Genomic DNA, 13370 nt, shown 5'->3' with positions numbered 1-13370 from the left:
TTTCTTCTCTTGTTCTTTCTGAAGACCTGACGCACATCATCTTCACTGATCTGAAGTGCAGGTGTGGGGAGAGGGGGGTTACAGGAGGTGTTAATGGTGTTTTTTCAAACCTTCAATAGAACTCATTCAGATCGTCTGCCAGTTGTTGATTCTCCCCAGTGCTGGGGGATGGTGTCTTGTAGTTGGTGATGTCTTTCAGACCTTTCCACACTAAAGAAGGGTCACTGGAAGAGAATAGGTTCCTTAGTTTTCCAGAATAATTCCTCTTTGCCACTCTGATCTCCTTTTCCAACGTGTATTTGGCCTGTTTATACAAGAATCTGTCCCCATTTCTGCAAGCATCTTCTTTGGCCTGACGGAGTTGTCTGAGTTTTGCAGTAAACCACGGTTTATCCTTATTAAATGATAAGAATGTCCTGGTAGGAATGCACATGTCTTCACAGAAACTGATATAAGATGTATCGTCCAGATCGGTGGCAGCAGCTTCAAAAACACTCCAATCAGTGAGGTCAAAACAAGCTTGTAAATCCTGCTCTGCTTCATTAGTCCATCTTTTTACAGTCCTTAATACAGGTTTAGCTGATTTCAGTTTCTGCCTGTCGGTATGAGATGAACTAAACAGTAATCAGAGAGCCCCAAAGCTGCTCTGGGTACTGAGCGATATGCATTCTTTATTGTGGTGTAACAATGGTCCAATATACTACTGTCTCTGGTGAGACATGTAACGTGCTGTCTATATTTTGGTAATTCACGGGAAAGATTTGCTTTATTAAAGTCCCCAAGAATGATTATAATGGAGTCTGGGTGTTGTTGCTCTGTCTCTGTGATCTGATCAGCGAGTTTCTGTAAAGCCAGGCCCACGTGTGCTTGTGGAGGAATGTAGACACTCAAGAGAATGAACGAGAAAAAAATATTATAATGACTTTTGGACACTAAATGTACCTGCAATTATAGAATCACCCATATATGCACATCCAACCCAGTTTCATGGCAGTTTGTAATATTGTCACGAAATGTAATCTATTGATTCGTGTTCATGGACACGAATTTCCCTATTTTTTCGTGTCACTCAGCACAACTTTCCATCTAATGTATTTCAATAGGAAATATCTTTCGTGCCCTCCACCACGTTTTTCTTTTTGCCACAGGGTACCACAGACGCTGTATTTTTATTTTTATTTTTATTTTTTATATTCAAGCAATATTACTCAACATTTAATCAGGAGATTTTATCCTTGTTTGTATTGCTTTATATTCTGTAAGCTACTCGCTATCATAAACCATCGTCATTGGTTCCTTGCAGTCAAATATACTTTAAGACAGATTTGTGAACAATATTTGAGAGAAATAGGCCTTTTGTGTACATAGAAAAAGTCTTAGATCTTTGAGTTCAGCTCATGAAAAATGGGGGCAAAAACAAAAGTGTTGCGTTTATAATTTTGTTGAGTGTACATTAACAACATCTCCAAAACTGCTGTGAGAGTAACTTCATGAGCATTTTACCGTTTCATTTGAGTAAAACTAGCCTATATCACACAGAAATTTAAAGGTATTCACGGCAACCTGTCAAAATAAAAGTTCGGTTTAACTTGAAGACACTGTGCCAGAGATACTGTTCAGTAAAATGTACATAATATTACTAATACTATTAGTACTACTACTAAAATTATTAAAACTTTAATTTTTAAGCAGTAATCACACATTTCTTCCATGTTGTTAATAGTAAATCCCCTTTGTTTGCCAAAAAATTAAGTTCGTTTAATTTTCAATGTTTAAAATATAAATACACAACACATAATTTCTGAGGAAAAAAAACATTTGATAAGGCTATTTTAAGAATAAATTTGAATAAATTAAGTTGTTTTTATGCATTCAAATTATTAGACAGCTAAAAGGCTAAAACTGAGAATTTGGTAACAATAAAACATGGTGAGAAAAAAATAAAACATTTCAGAACATGTAGTTTTTAAAAAAAACTTTCAATAAATTGATGTGAAATTGTATAAGTTTTATGATTTTAATTAATTAGACACGTTTTTTGATTAATACAATTTAATTTAACCATTAAAAAGGAGTCCAGAAAAATGAAAACAGAAAAAAGGGAATTTGGAAAAAACAAAATGGAATTTGGGAAAAATAAAACAGATTTCATAGGGCCCTACACAGGTGAGCACACTCCCACCAGCGGGCAGAGAGCGCGCATCTGAAAATATGTTGCGTCAAATATAATTTAATGTAACATTTTAGAAATTAGTCTGATTCAAAGGAGAATCAGAAGGCAGATTCCTGACTGACGAGAGGAGATGATAGGGATGGAGGAGGGTAATTTCAACGCGAAAGCTTGTGATAATACTGAAGGATCTTATATATGGGTGCTGTGATAGGTGTCTCATCCCTATAGGTAGCCGTGGATCAGCTGAGAGTCAGCTGATACGAGCTTGACTAATGTGACCTGCCAGAACTAACACTATGCTCAATGATTCTTACAGTGTTTCCTGTCTGTGAAACTCCTTTCATACTGATAACCAGAGGTGAAAAGTCCAGGTTCAGAAAGTAAAAGTCCTCCTCAGTATTTTGTTCTAGTCACCTGGATTTGCTAATTAGCACAGTTTTTCAGCCAGGAGGTAGACCTAATTAGTGAAATCAGCTGGCTGAGTTCATGAGTGGAATAAACATATTGCAGGACTTTTACTTTCTGACCCCTGGACTTAACACCTCTGCTGATAATATATAAAACAATTCTCTCAAGTGAATCTTTGTGTGGTTATTGTAAGGGAAACAGGTCAATTTAGCTCAAAGAGAATGATTTTTTAATTTTAAAGGGAATTTGGACAGAATCACTGTTTTACGGCTGATCACCGAGTCAGCCAGCGATTCATTGAATGAGCCGTATAACATGTTTAATTTTCAATGTTTAAAATATAAATACACAACACATAATTTCTGAGGAAAAAAAACATTTGATAAGGCTATTTTAAGAATAAATTTGAATAAATTAAGTTGTTTTTATGCATTCAAATTATTAGACAGCTAAAAGGCTAAAACTGAGAATTTGGTAACAATAAAACATGGTGAGAAAAAAATAAAACATTTCAGAACATGTAGTTTTTAAAAAAAACTTTCAATAAATTGATGTGAAATTGTATAAGTTTTATGATTTTAATTAATTAGACACGTTTTTTGATTAATACAATTTAATTTAACCATTAAAAAGGAGTCCAGAAAAATGAAAACAGAAAAAAGGGAATTTGGAAAAAACAAAATGGAATTTGGGAAAAATAAAACAGATTTCATAGGGCCCTACACAGGTGAGCACACTCCCACCAGCGGGCAGAGAGCGCGCATCTGAAAATATGTTGCGTCAAATATAATTTAATGTAACATTTTAGAAATTAGTCTGATTCAAAGGAGAATCAGAAGGCAGATTCCTGACTGACGAGAGGAGATGATAGGGATGGAGGAGGGTAATTTCAACGCGAAAGCTTGTGATAATACTGAAGGATCTTATATATGGGTGCTGTGATAGGTGTCTCATCCCTATAGGTAGCCGTGGATCAGCTGAGAGTCAGCTGATACGAGCTTGACTAATGTGACCTGCCAGAACTAACACTATGCTCAATGATTCTTACAGTGTTTCCTGTCTGTGAAACTCCTTTCATACTGATAACCAGAGGTGAAAAGTCCAGGTTCAGAAAGTAAAAGTCCTCCTCAGTATTTTGTTCTAGTCACCTGGATTTGCTAATTAGCACAGTTTTTCAGCCAGGAGGTAGACCTAATTAGTGAAATCAGCTGGCTGAGTTCATGAGTGGAATAAACATATTGCAGGACTTTTACTTTCTGACCCCTGGACTTAACACCTCTGCTGATAATATATAAAACAATTCTCTCAAGTGAATCTTTGTGTGGTTATTGTAAGGGAAACAGGTCAATTTAGCTCAAAGAGAATGATTTTTTAATTTTAAAGGGAATTTGGACAGAATCACTGTTTTACGGCTGATCACCGAGTCAGCCAGCGATTCATTGAATGAGCCGTATAACATCAACTCTGCAATGGATATTAAAATCCAAAATATAGTGAAAAAACTATTAATTAGCACAGTAACAAGATCGGTAGTTTAAGACATTAACTTGTAAACAAGTTAATGTCTTAGATACTTCTCTTTTCAATATAAAAGACAAGATACTTATCTTGTGTACAAAATACACAAGATACTTCTCTTTTCAATATAAAAGACTTTATTGGATAAATCTAAGACATAGAAACTAAACAAACACACGCTCCCACATATTCACATAAGTTGCAGAAAGAGAGAAAATGAGGAAAGAATGAGTTTAAAAGAGTGAAAATGTGAAATCCCAAGTTTATAGCAACATGTGCAATTGCTTAGACCTGAACAACCATCAATCATTTAATTAACCCTCCCATTGAGTTCCTCAATGAGGCTGTTAAACTTCATATTAAATGCTAGTGATGTTCGGTTCTTGAACGAATCGTTCTCTTGAGCCGGTTCTCAGGAATACAACATGGCACTGAGTTGTTAGAAAAGAAATGCGTAGAGACGTTATTGCTTGATGACGTCAGGAACCGATGAATCGGCTTTTTGAACCGGTTCAATGAGCCGATCTGTCCGAAAAGAACCGGTTCGCGGAAATGAATCGGACTTTGCATCACTATTAAATGCACCAGTTCAGCTAGAATCTGAAGGTACTTGCGTTGCCTGTGTAGGGGGTCCCCTTTGGCTGACGAATGGTGCGGAGTCAGTGGCTGGTTGAAGTTTTGAGACGGGCACAGTCAGAGTTGGACTTTGTGGCAAAACTTAACTCAGAACGTGAAACTCTCAAAGGAAAATAAAATAAACAGAAAAAAGAAAATAAGAGTGTGACGAGACTAGATTTCTCCTCATGATGTATGGAGCAGCTGGTATGTAAGCCAGAGCATGCTCAAAGAGCGCTAAAAAAACAGCGGCAAAAAGCGATGGCGAAAAGCAGTGGTGGCAAAAGCAAATTTTGTTGGTGTCCTGAGTTTTTAAACTGGGCTGTTGGACACATCCCAAATGGTGTCTTGACCAATTAGACATTGTCTTAGCTCGAGGAGTTGCTATGTTTCTCCTCCCAAAATCAACATGTTATCTTATCAGTCACATGGGCTGAATTTTCCTGCTCTTGCAGAGTATAATTTGGATGTGATTTTTTATAACTAGAATAGAATTGATTGATAGAAATGTTTAAAGCATGAAAATTCAAACTCACACATACTAGACACGATTATAAACCTATAAGCTATTCAATAGTTATTCAAAATGATATACACATTGGGCCTCATTCATGAAACTCGAGCAAAACGAATTTTTGTGTAAATCGTTCGTAAAGCCGTTCTGACGTAAACTTTCTAATTCAGTGTTTCCCAACCTTTTTTTAGTCGCGGCACCCTTTGGAAATTTTAACAAACTTGTGGCACCCTACAAAATTAATTTTGTCACAATATTTGACTAACTTCGATATGATCATTTGAAAAGTATAGATATTCGGTACAACAGGGAAGAACTGCAGAATATAATGTCATACATTTTTTTAATAATATTAAAAATATCTGTGTCCATCAATGGTGGCAATCAGTAGGCTAATTTTCTTGTAAGCTGAGAGTTGATAAACTGTTTAGCTTTGGGTAAAACGCAGCGCTTGTCATGGTCACTTTTTACCCAGCCGTCCAATCAATGGAGGAGGGGCGGGACAAATAGTACACCGACCAATCATCTTACTTGTACAACAACTGAGCAACAATAGAGTTATGTGCAAATTACTCAGAATTTACTCCTATATTTACGAATGTTTCATGAATGAGGCCCAATGAGTGATTAGGACATGATAGTCAAATGTGTGGGTTACATACATAATATGGAGTTATGCATAGGAATGATTAGTTGCTCATAAGTCATTTTAGCATCATTTAGGTGCATATATACATGTAAAGGCAGTCTCTGTGCCATTCTGTGAACGTGAGGACATGTTCTGTGAAGAACAAAGGTCAAAAGAGTTTAGAAGGAATCTCAGTCTGGTTCTTGTCTGCTAGGTGAGGAAAGTCAATCCGAGGAAGTCTTTAGCTCGAGATTTCTATCATGGATTTACATGTGATGGTCATGCTGTGAGTCTCTTGGACCATCAATCTTGGTTACTTGCCCCAAATTTGACAAACTCCCTCCTGAGTTGGAATTATCAATTAGGGGCCAGATTTACTAACAGCTTGCGCCAGCGCAATCATCTTTGGGCATTAAAATTGTACTGTCAGGTTTTACTAAAGACACGCAGTGAGGAATTAGCGCTGAAAAGGCGTGGACAGTTATTTTTGCGCCTGACCTTATTGAATATGCATTTGTAGGAGTTTCGCCTTCAGACGCAAAAGTTATGGGAGGAGAGTATTCAAATGAATCACGCAACGCGTTTTACTAACATTTGCGCTCGTCAAATTACTGGCATTTGCGCCATTATTTAACACCCCAAAAAAAGCATGTTTTTTATTTTATTTTGCGCTTGAAATTGCTGCAATTGTTGCTAGGAGGAGGCACTGCAGAGAGCGCGTGGTAGAAGGGAGAGGATTTTTTCCACATGTATTAATTTATTTTGAATGCCAGAAGAACATTATTATAGAAGAACACATTATTTTTAATTTGCTTCAGGAAATATAAGACGACTTGGAACCTTCAACTAGGAGTCACGCAATACCAGGTCTATCAAAACTTGTAGCAAACCTTCATTTTTTGGCCTTCGGTTCTTTTCAACGTACTGTGGCTTCTTTATTTCTTTATTTGCGACTACGCTAATTTGCGCTGCGCTTGGTATATTGCGTTGGTCGATATGTAAATGACATGTTGCATCTGTGTTCTTTAATTTGTGCATTGTTAGTAAATCACCCGCAGAAATGTCCCCTCCCATCGGCGCTGTTTTGGAATTGCGCTCTCGTATTAATTTGCCCTGTTTAGTAAAACTGGCCCTAGGTGTTCTTTTGTTTTAATGCTGTGAGCTGCTCAAAGTTGCTAGTTGGTGGACTTGCTTCAGACTCGTGGCGCCAGGGTATTGTGCACAGATTTATGACGTTGTCTTGTTGTCCTGGGCGTCTTTGTGGAATTTGGCTCTTTGGGTTGTTTTAACACCAATCTGATCGAATCTTAAATTGTCTGATTTGCTCTGATACGCTACATTATTAAGGGATGTTTTGCATCTGAAACTATTTCCACACTGTTGGCAGGTATAAGGCTTCTCAAGTGTGAACACTCATGTGGACTTTGAGGTTTTCTTGTTGAGAGAAACCCTTTCCACACTTAGGACATATGAAAGGCTTTTCTCTATTGTGAACTCTCATGTGGGCTTCAAGGTTTCCCTATTTAGTGAAACGTTTTACACATTATTGGCAGCTGAAATATCCCACTCCGGTGTGAACACTAATGTGGACTTTGAGGTCTCCTTGTTGACAGAAACTCTTTCCACACTCTTGGCAGGTATAAGGATTCTATACAGTATGAAATCTCATGTGGGTTTTGAGGCGTCCTTTTCGAGTGAAACAATTTCCACACAGTTTGCAGGTGTACGGCTTCTCTCCAGTGTGAATTCTAATGTGGCTGTTAAGTGTTCCTTTTTGAGTGAAACTTAGTCCACATTGAGGGCAGACAAAAGGTTTCTCTCCAGTGTGAATTCTATTGTGCATTTTAAGGGTTCCTTTTTTAATGAAACTTTTCCCACATTGTTGGCAGTTGTAGGGCTTCTCACCAGTGTGAATTCTCAAATGGATTTCAAGGCTTTCTTTTTTAGTGAAACTTTTCCCACATTGTTGGCAGTTGAAATCGCTCTCTCTAGTGTGAATACTCATGTGGACTTTGAGATTTCCTTTTTGACAAAAACTCTTTCCACACTGTTGGCAGGTGTAAGGTTTCTCACCAGTGTGAATTCTCAAATGGATTTCAAGGCTTTCTTTTTTAGTGAAACTTTTTCCACATTGTTGGCAGTTAAAATATCTCTCTCCAGTGTGAACACTCATGTGGACTTTGAGATTTCCTTTTTGACAGAAACTCTTTCCACACTGTTGGCAGGTGTAAGGCTTCTCTCCAGTATGAATTCTCATGTGGTTTTTAAGGTCTCCTTTTTGCATGAAACTATTTCCACACAGTTTGCAGGTGTAAGTCTTCTCTTCAGTGTGAATTCTAATGTGCCTGTTAAGGGTTCCTTTTTGAGTGAAGCTTAGTCCACATTGAGAGCAGGTGTAAGGTTTCTCTCCTGTGTGAATTCTAATGTGAATGTTAAAGGTTCTTTTTTTATTAAAACTCTTTCCACATTGTTGGCAATTGAAATGACTTCTAGTTCCTGTCTTTCGAGCTTTCTTTTGTAAAGTCTGTCTAGTTTGTGAGCAACTAAAATTTTCTCCAGTGAAATAATGTTTCTTATACTGATCTTTGCCTTCCATTTCATTTGGTTCTTCACTTTTCTCTTTCAGCGGCATCAGGTCTAAAGCAGAAAGAGACCAATACAAGTTAATCCCATTTTAATGACACAAAGCAACATACATTAATACATTTCAAAATAGCAACATGTATGCTTGATACTACCCACCAAGCCAGTGGTTCTCAATTTCAGTCCTTGTGACCCCAACTCTGCATATTTTGCAAATCTTTTTTAACACACCTGATTCAGATAACCAGCTCGTTAGAAGAGAGCTCCATGCATGAACTGTGTTCCGATTGACATGGTTCAAATCATACTCATCTGACCGTCTTCAGTGTGTAGCAGTGAATGAAGCGGTATCATATCATTCACAAGAGCAGTATGGAGTGCCACAAGGCTCAGTACTAGGACCATTGCTTTTCACTCTTTACATGTTACCCTTGGATACTCAGCTCTATATTTCTTCACGGCCCGACGAAACATACCAATTCGCAAAACTAATGGAATGCGTATTTGATATAAAAAACTGGATGACTAGTAATTGCCTACTGCTAAATTCTGAAAAAACAGAGGTGTTAATTATCAGACCAAAAACTCCCACATGTAATGATCTAGAACACTGTCTAACACTGCTCTGTCAATTCTTCGTCATCAGTTAGAAACCTAGGTGTGCTACTTGGTAACAGTCTTTCCTTTGAAAGCCACGTTTCTAGCAGTTGTAAAGCCGATTTTTTCCATCTTAAAAATATATCTAAATTATGCTTTTAAAGCATATGCTTTCCTCAGTCCTTCATGTCCACTGCGTTCTCAAAACTCTGGTAATTTTATAATACCTAGAATATCCAAATCAACTGCGGGCAGCAGATCTTATTCCTGTTTAGCACCCAAACTTTGGAACAATCTACCTAACACTATTCGGAAGGCAGACACACTCTGTCAGTTTAAATGTAGATTAAAGATACATCTTTTTAACCTGGCTTACACACTGACACATTTCTATAACTTCAAATCCATTAAAGGATTGTTAGGCTGCATTAATTAGGTCAACCGGATCCGGACTTCCCATACGTACTGTGGCTTCTTTATTTCTTTATTTGCGACTACGCTAATTTGCGCTGCGCTTGGTATATTGCGTTGGTCGATATGTAAATGACATGTTGCATCTGTGTTCTTTAATTTGTGCATTGTTAGTAAATCACCCGCAGAAATGTCCCCTCCCATCGGCGCTGTTTTGGAATTGCGCTCTCGTATTAATTTGCCCTGTTTAGTAAAACTGGCCCTAGGTGTTCTTTTGTTTTAATGCTGTGAGCTGCTCAAAGTTGCTAGTTGGTGGACTTGCTTCAGACTCGTGGCGCCAGGGTATTGTGCACAGATTTATGACGTTGTCTTGTTGTCCTGGGCCTCTTTGTGGAATTTGGCTCTTTGGGTTGTTTTAACACCAATCTGATCGAATCTTAAATTGTCTGATTTGCTCTGATACGCTACATTATTAAGGGATGTTTTGCATCTGAAACTATTTCCACACTGTTGGCAGGTATAAGGCTTCTCAAGTGTGAACACTCATGTGGACTTTGAGGTTTTCTTGTTGAGAGAAACCCTTTCCACACTTAGGACATATGAAAGGCTTTTCTCTATTGTGAACTCTCATGTGGGCTTCAAGGTTTCCCTATTTAGTGAAACGTTTTACACATTATTGGCAGCTGAAATATCCCACTCCGGTGTGAACACTAATGTGGACTTTGAGGTCTCCTTGTTGACAGAAACTCTTTCCACACTCTTGGCAGGTATAAGGATTCTATACAGTATGAAATCTCATGTGGGTTTTGAGGCGTCCTTTTCGAGTGAAACAATTTCCACACAGTTTGCAGGTGTACGGCTTCTCTCCAGTGTGAATTCTAATGTGGCTGTTAAGTGTTCCTTTTTGAGTGAAACTTAGTCCACATTGAGGGCAGACAAAAGGTTTCTCTCCAGTGTGAATTCTATTGTGCATTTTAAGGGTTCCTTTTTTAATGAAACTTTTCCCACATTGTTGGCAGTTGTAGGGCTTCTCACCAGTGTGAATTCTCAAATGGATTTCAAGGCTTTCTTTTTTAGTGAAACTTTTCCCACATTGTTGGCAGTTGAAATCGCTCTCTCTAGTGTGAATACTCATGTGGACTTTGAGATTTCCTTTTTGACAAAAACTCTTTCCACACTGTTGGCAGGTGTAAGGTTTCTCACCAGTGTGAATTCTCAAATGGATTTCAAGGCTTTCTTTTTTAGTGAAACTTTTTCCACATTGTTGGCAGTTAAAATATCTCTCTCCAGTGTGAACACTCATGTGGACTTTGAGATTTCCTTTTTGACAGAAACTCTTTCCACACTGTTGGCAGGTGTAAGGCTTCTCTCCAGTATGAATTCTCATGTGGTTTTTAAGGTCTCCTTTTTGCATGAAACTATTTCCACACAGTTTGCAGGTGTAAGTCTTCTCTTCAGTGTGAATTCTAATGTGCCTGTTAAGGGTTCCTTTTTGAGTGAAGCTTAGTCCACATTGAGAGCAGGTGTAAGGTTTCTCTCCTGTGTGAATTCTAATGTGAATGTTAAAGGTTCTTTTTTTATTAAAACTCTTTCCACATTGTTGGCAATTGAAATGACTTCTAGTTCCTGTCTTTCGAGCTTTCTTTTGTAAAGTCTGTCTAGTTTGTGAGCAACTAAAATTTTCTCCAGTGAAATAATGTTTCTTATACTGATCTTTGCCTTCCATTTCATTTGGTTCTTCACTTTTCTCTTTCAGCGGCATCAGGTCTAAAGCAGAAAGAGACCAATACAAGTTAATCCCATTTTAATGACACAAAGCAACATACATTAATACATTTCAAAATAGCAACATGTATGCTTGATACTACCCACCAAGCCAGTGGTTCTCAATTTCAGTCCTTGTGACCCCAACTCTGCATATTTTGCAAATCTTTTTTAACACACCTGATTCAGATAACCAGCTCGTTAGAAGAGAGCTCCATGCATGAACTGTGTTCCGATTGACATGGTTCAAATCATACTCATCTGACCGTCTTCAGTGTGTAGCAGTGAATGAAGCGGTATCATATCATTCACAAGAGCAGTATGGAGTGCCACAAGGCTCAGTACTAGGACCATTGCTTTTCACTCTTTACATGTTACCCTTGGATACTCAGCTCTATATTTCTTCACGGCCCGACGAAACATACCAATTCGCAAAACTAATGGAATGCGTATTTGATATAAAAAACTGGATGACTAGTAATTGCCTACTGCTAAATTCTGAAAAAACAGAGGTGTTAATTATCAGACCAAAAACTCCCACATGTAATGATCTAGAACACTGTCTAACACTGCTCTGTCAATTCTTCGTCATCAGTTAGAAACCTAGGTGTGCTACTTGGTAACAGTCTTTCCTTTGAAAGCCACGTTTCTAGCAGTTGTAAAGCCGATTTTTTCCATCTTAAAAATATATCTAAATTATGCTTTTAAAGCATATGCTTTCCTCAGTCCTTCATGTCCACTGCGTTCTCAAAACTCTGGTAATTTTATAATACCTAGAATATCCAAATCAACTGCGGGCAGCAGATCTTATTCCTGTTTAGCACCCAAACTTTGGAACAATCTACCTAACACTATTCGGAAGGCAGACACACTCTGTCAGTTTAAATGTAGATTAAAGATACATCTTTTTAACCTGGCTTACACACTGACACATTTCTATAACTTCAAATCCATTAAAGGATTGTTAGGCTGCATTAATTAGGTCAACCGGATCCGGGAACACTTCCCATACTACCCGATGTGCTCATTACATCATAAGAAGAATGGCATCTATGCTAATATTAGTTTTTTTATTCTTATTCCAAGGTCACCATAGCCACCCAGATCCAGTCTGTATCAAGATCAGATGGTCACTGCAGTCACCCATATCTAGTCTGTATCCAGTCCAGATGGTGGATCAGTACCTAAAGACGACCTCTATAGCCCTGAATGTCAGCGGTGACCATGTCAACTAGATGAGTCCCAGAGACAGATCCCCGGCAAAGACCTCATCACCTAGACGGCCATCGTTACAAGACCATGAGAACTAGATGAATCCTCTGCTAAATCTGATTTGTTTTGCAGCCTGGAATTAAACCACACCATGTTGGTTTTGTCTGGCCAGAGGAGAACTGGCCCCCCAACTGAGCCTGGTTTCTCCCAAGGTTTTTTCTCCATTTCTGTCACTGATGGAGTTTTGGTTCCTTGCCGCTGTCGCCTCTGGCTTGGTTATTTGCGGAAGCTTAATTTCTGGCAATACTGTCGACTTGAATGCACAGACATTATTTTAACAGAGCTGGATGATGACATCACTGAATCAATGATGAACTGACTTTAAAGGTGGGGTAAGCGATTTTTCAAAAACGCTTTAGAAAACTGATTTGGGCTGAGTAGCAAAACAAATTTGTAGCCAATCAGCAGTAAGGGGCGTGTCTACTCGTGATGTGGAGGAGAGAGCGTTCAGTGCACAGGACGGACATTAGCCGAGCCGAGTGACAGAAAAAAAGAGATAGAGATGGTGAATAAAAAACAAAAGAGGAAAACGTCTGCGGAACAAACGAAGGCTTAAGGCAATAATTAGGACCCGTGTAAATATCGGATCAGCTTTCCAACGCTGGAGAGAACTCAAGGAGCAGAAAGCCTGCGATCGGACGCTGAGGTTGCTTTGTTTCTTCTCGATAGGTGAGCACCGTGTCTGCGCCACAATAGCTAAAGTCTAGTACACTTGACGCGACAAAGCGACCGTTGAGAATCATTTGAAATTTGTGTCAGCAGCAGTTTTCTGTCGGGGATTTGTTGTGTCGTGCCGCGCCGCATCCAGTGTAGACCATAGATATGTATATACATCTATGGTGTAGACAGCATCACTGATTATAATGAGTTCCATAGTATTTTGTCGC

General features: G+C 38.5%; 2 protein-coding genes across 2 annotated transcripts; both read right to left on the bottom strand.

Annotated features, from left to right (window-relative positions):
• Positions 1 to 6953: 6953 nt before the first annotated feature.
• Positions 6954 to 8489, bottom strand: LOC107743353 (gastrula zinc finger protein XlCGF8.2DB-like). The gene has a single exon (XM_016556534.1). The coding sequence runs from the start codon at positions 8486 to 8488 to the stop codon at positions 7505 to 7507; it is 984 nt and encodes a 327-aa protein (XP_016412020.1). The 5' UTR covers position 8489; the 3' UTR covers positions 6954 to 7504.
• A 1185-nt stretch (positions 8490 to 9674) lies between these two features.
• On the bottom strand, positions 9675 to 11210 carry LOC107743352 (gastrula zinc finger protein XlCGF8.2DB-like). Its single transcript, XM_016556533.1, has one exon. The coding sequence runs from the start codon at positions 11207 to 11209 to the stop codon at positions 10226 to 10228; it is 984 nt and encodes a 327-aa protein (XP_016412019.1). The 5' UTR covers position 11210; the 3' UTR covers positions 9675 to 10225.
• Between the last annotated feature and the right edge of the window lie 2160 nt (positions 11211 to 13370).

Source organism: Sinocyclocheilus rhinocerous, unplaced genomic scaffold, assembly GCF_001515625.1.
Source record: "Sinocyclocheilus rhinocerous isolate Xijiao unplaced genomic scaffold, SAMN03320098_v1.1 scaffold136, whole genome shotgun sequence".
Taxonomy (NCBI): Eukaryota; Metazoa; Chordata; class Actinopteri; order Cypriniformes; family Cyprinidae; genus Sinocyclocheilus; species Sinocyclocheilus rhinocerous.
The sequence above is the reverse complement of the archived record's forward strand: the minus strand, read 5'-3'. Positions and strand labels throughout refer to the sequence as shown.

What these genes read in the sequence shown, in the direction of transcription:
- LOC107743353 (XM_016556534.1), bottom strand. Translation starts at nt 8,488, where the DNA reads ATGCCGCTGAAAGAGAAAAGTGAAGAACCAAATGAAATGGAAGGCAAA.
- LOC107743352 (XM_016556533.1), bottom strand. Translation starts at nt 11,209, where the DNA reads ATGCCGCTGAAAGAGAAAAGTGAAGAACCAAATGAAATGGAAGGCAAA.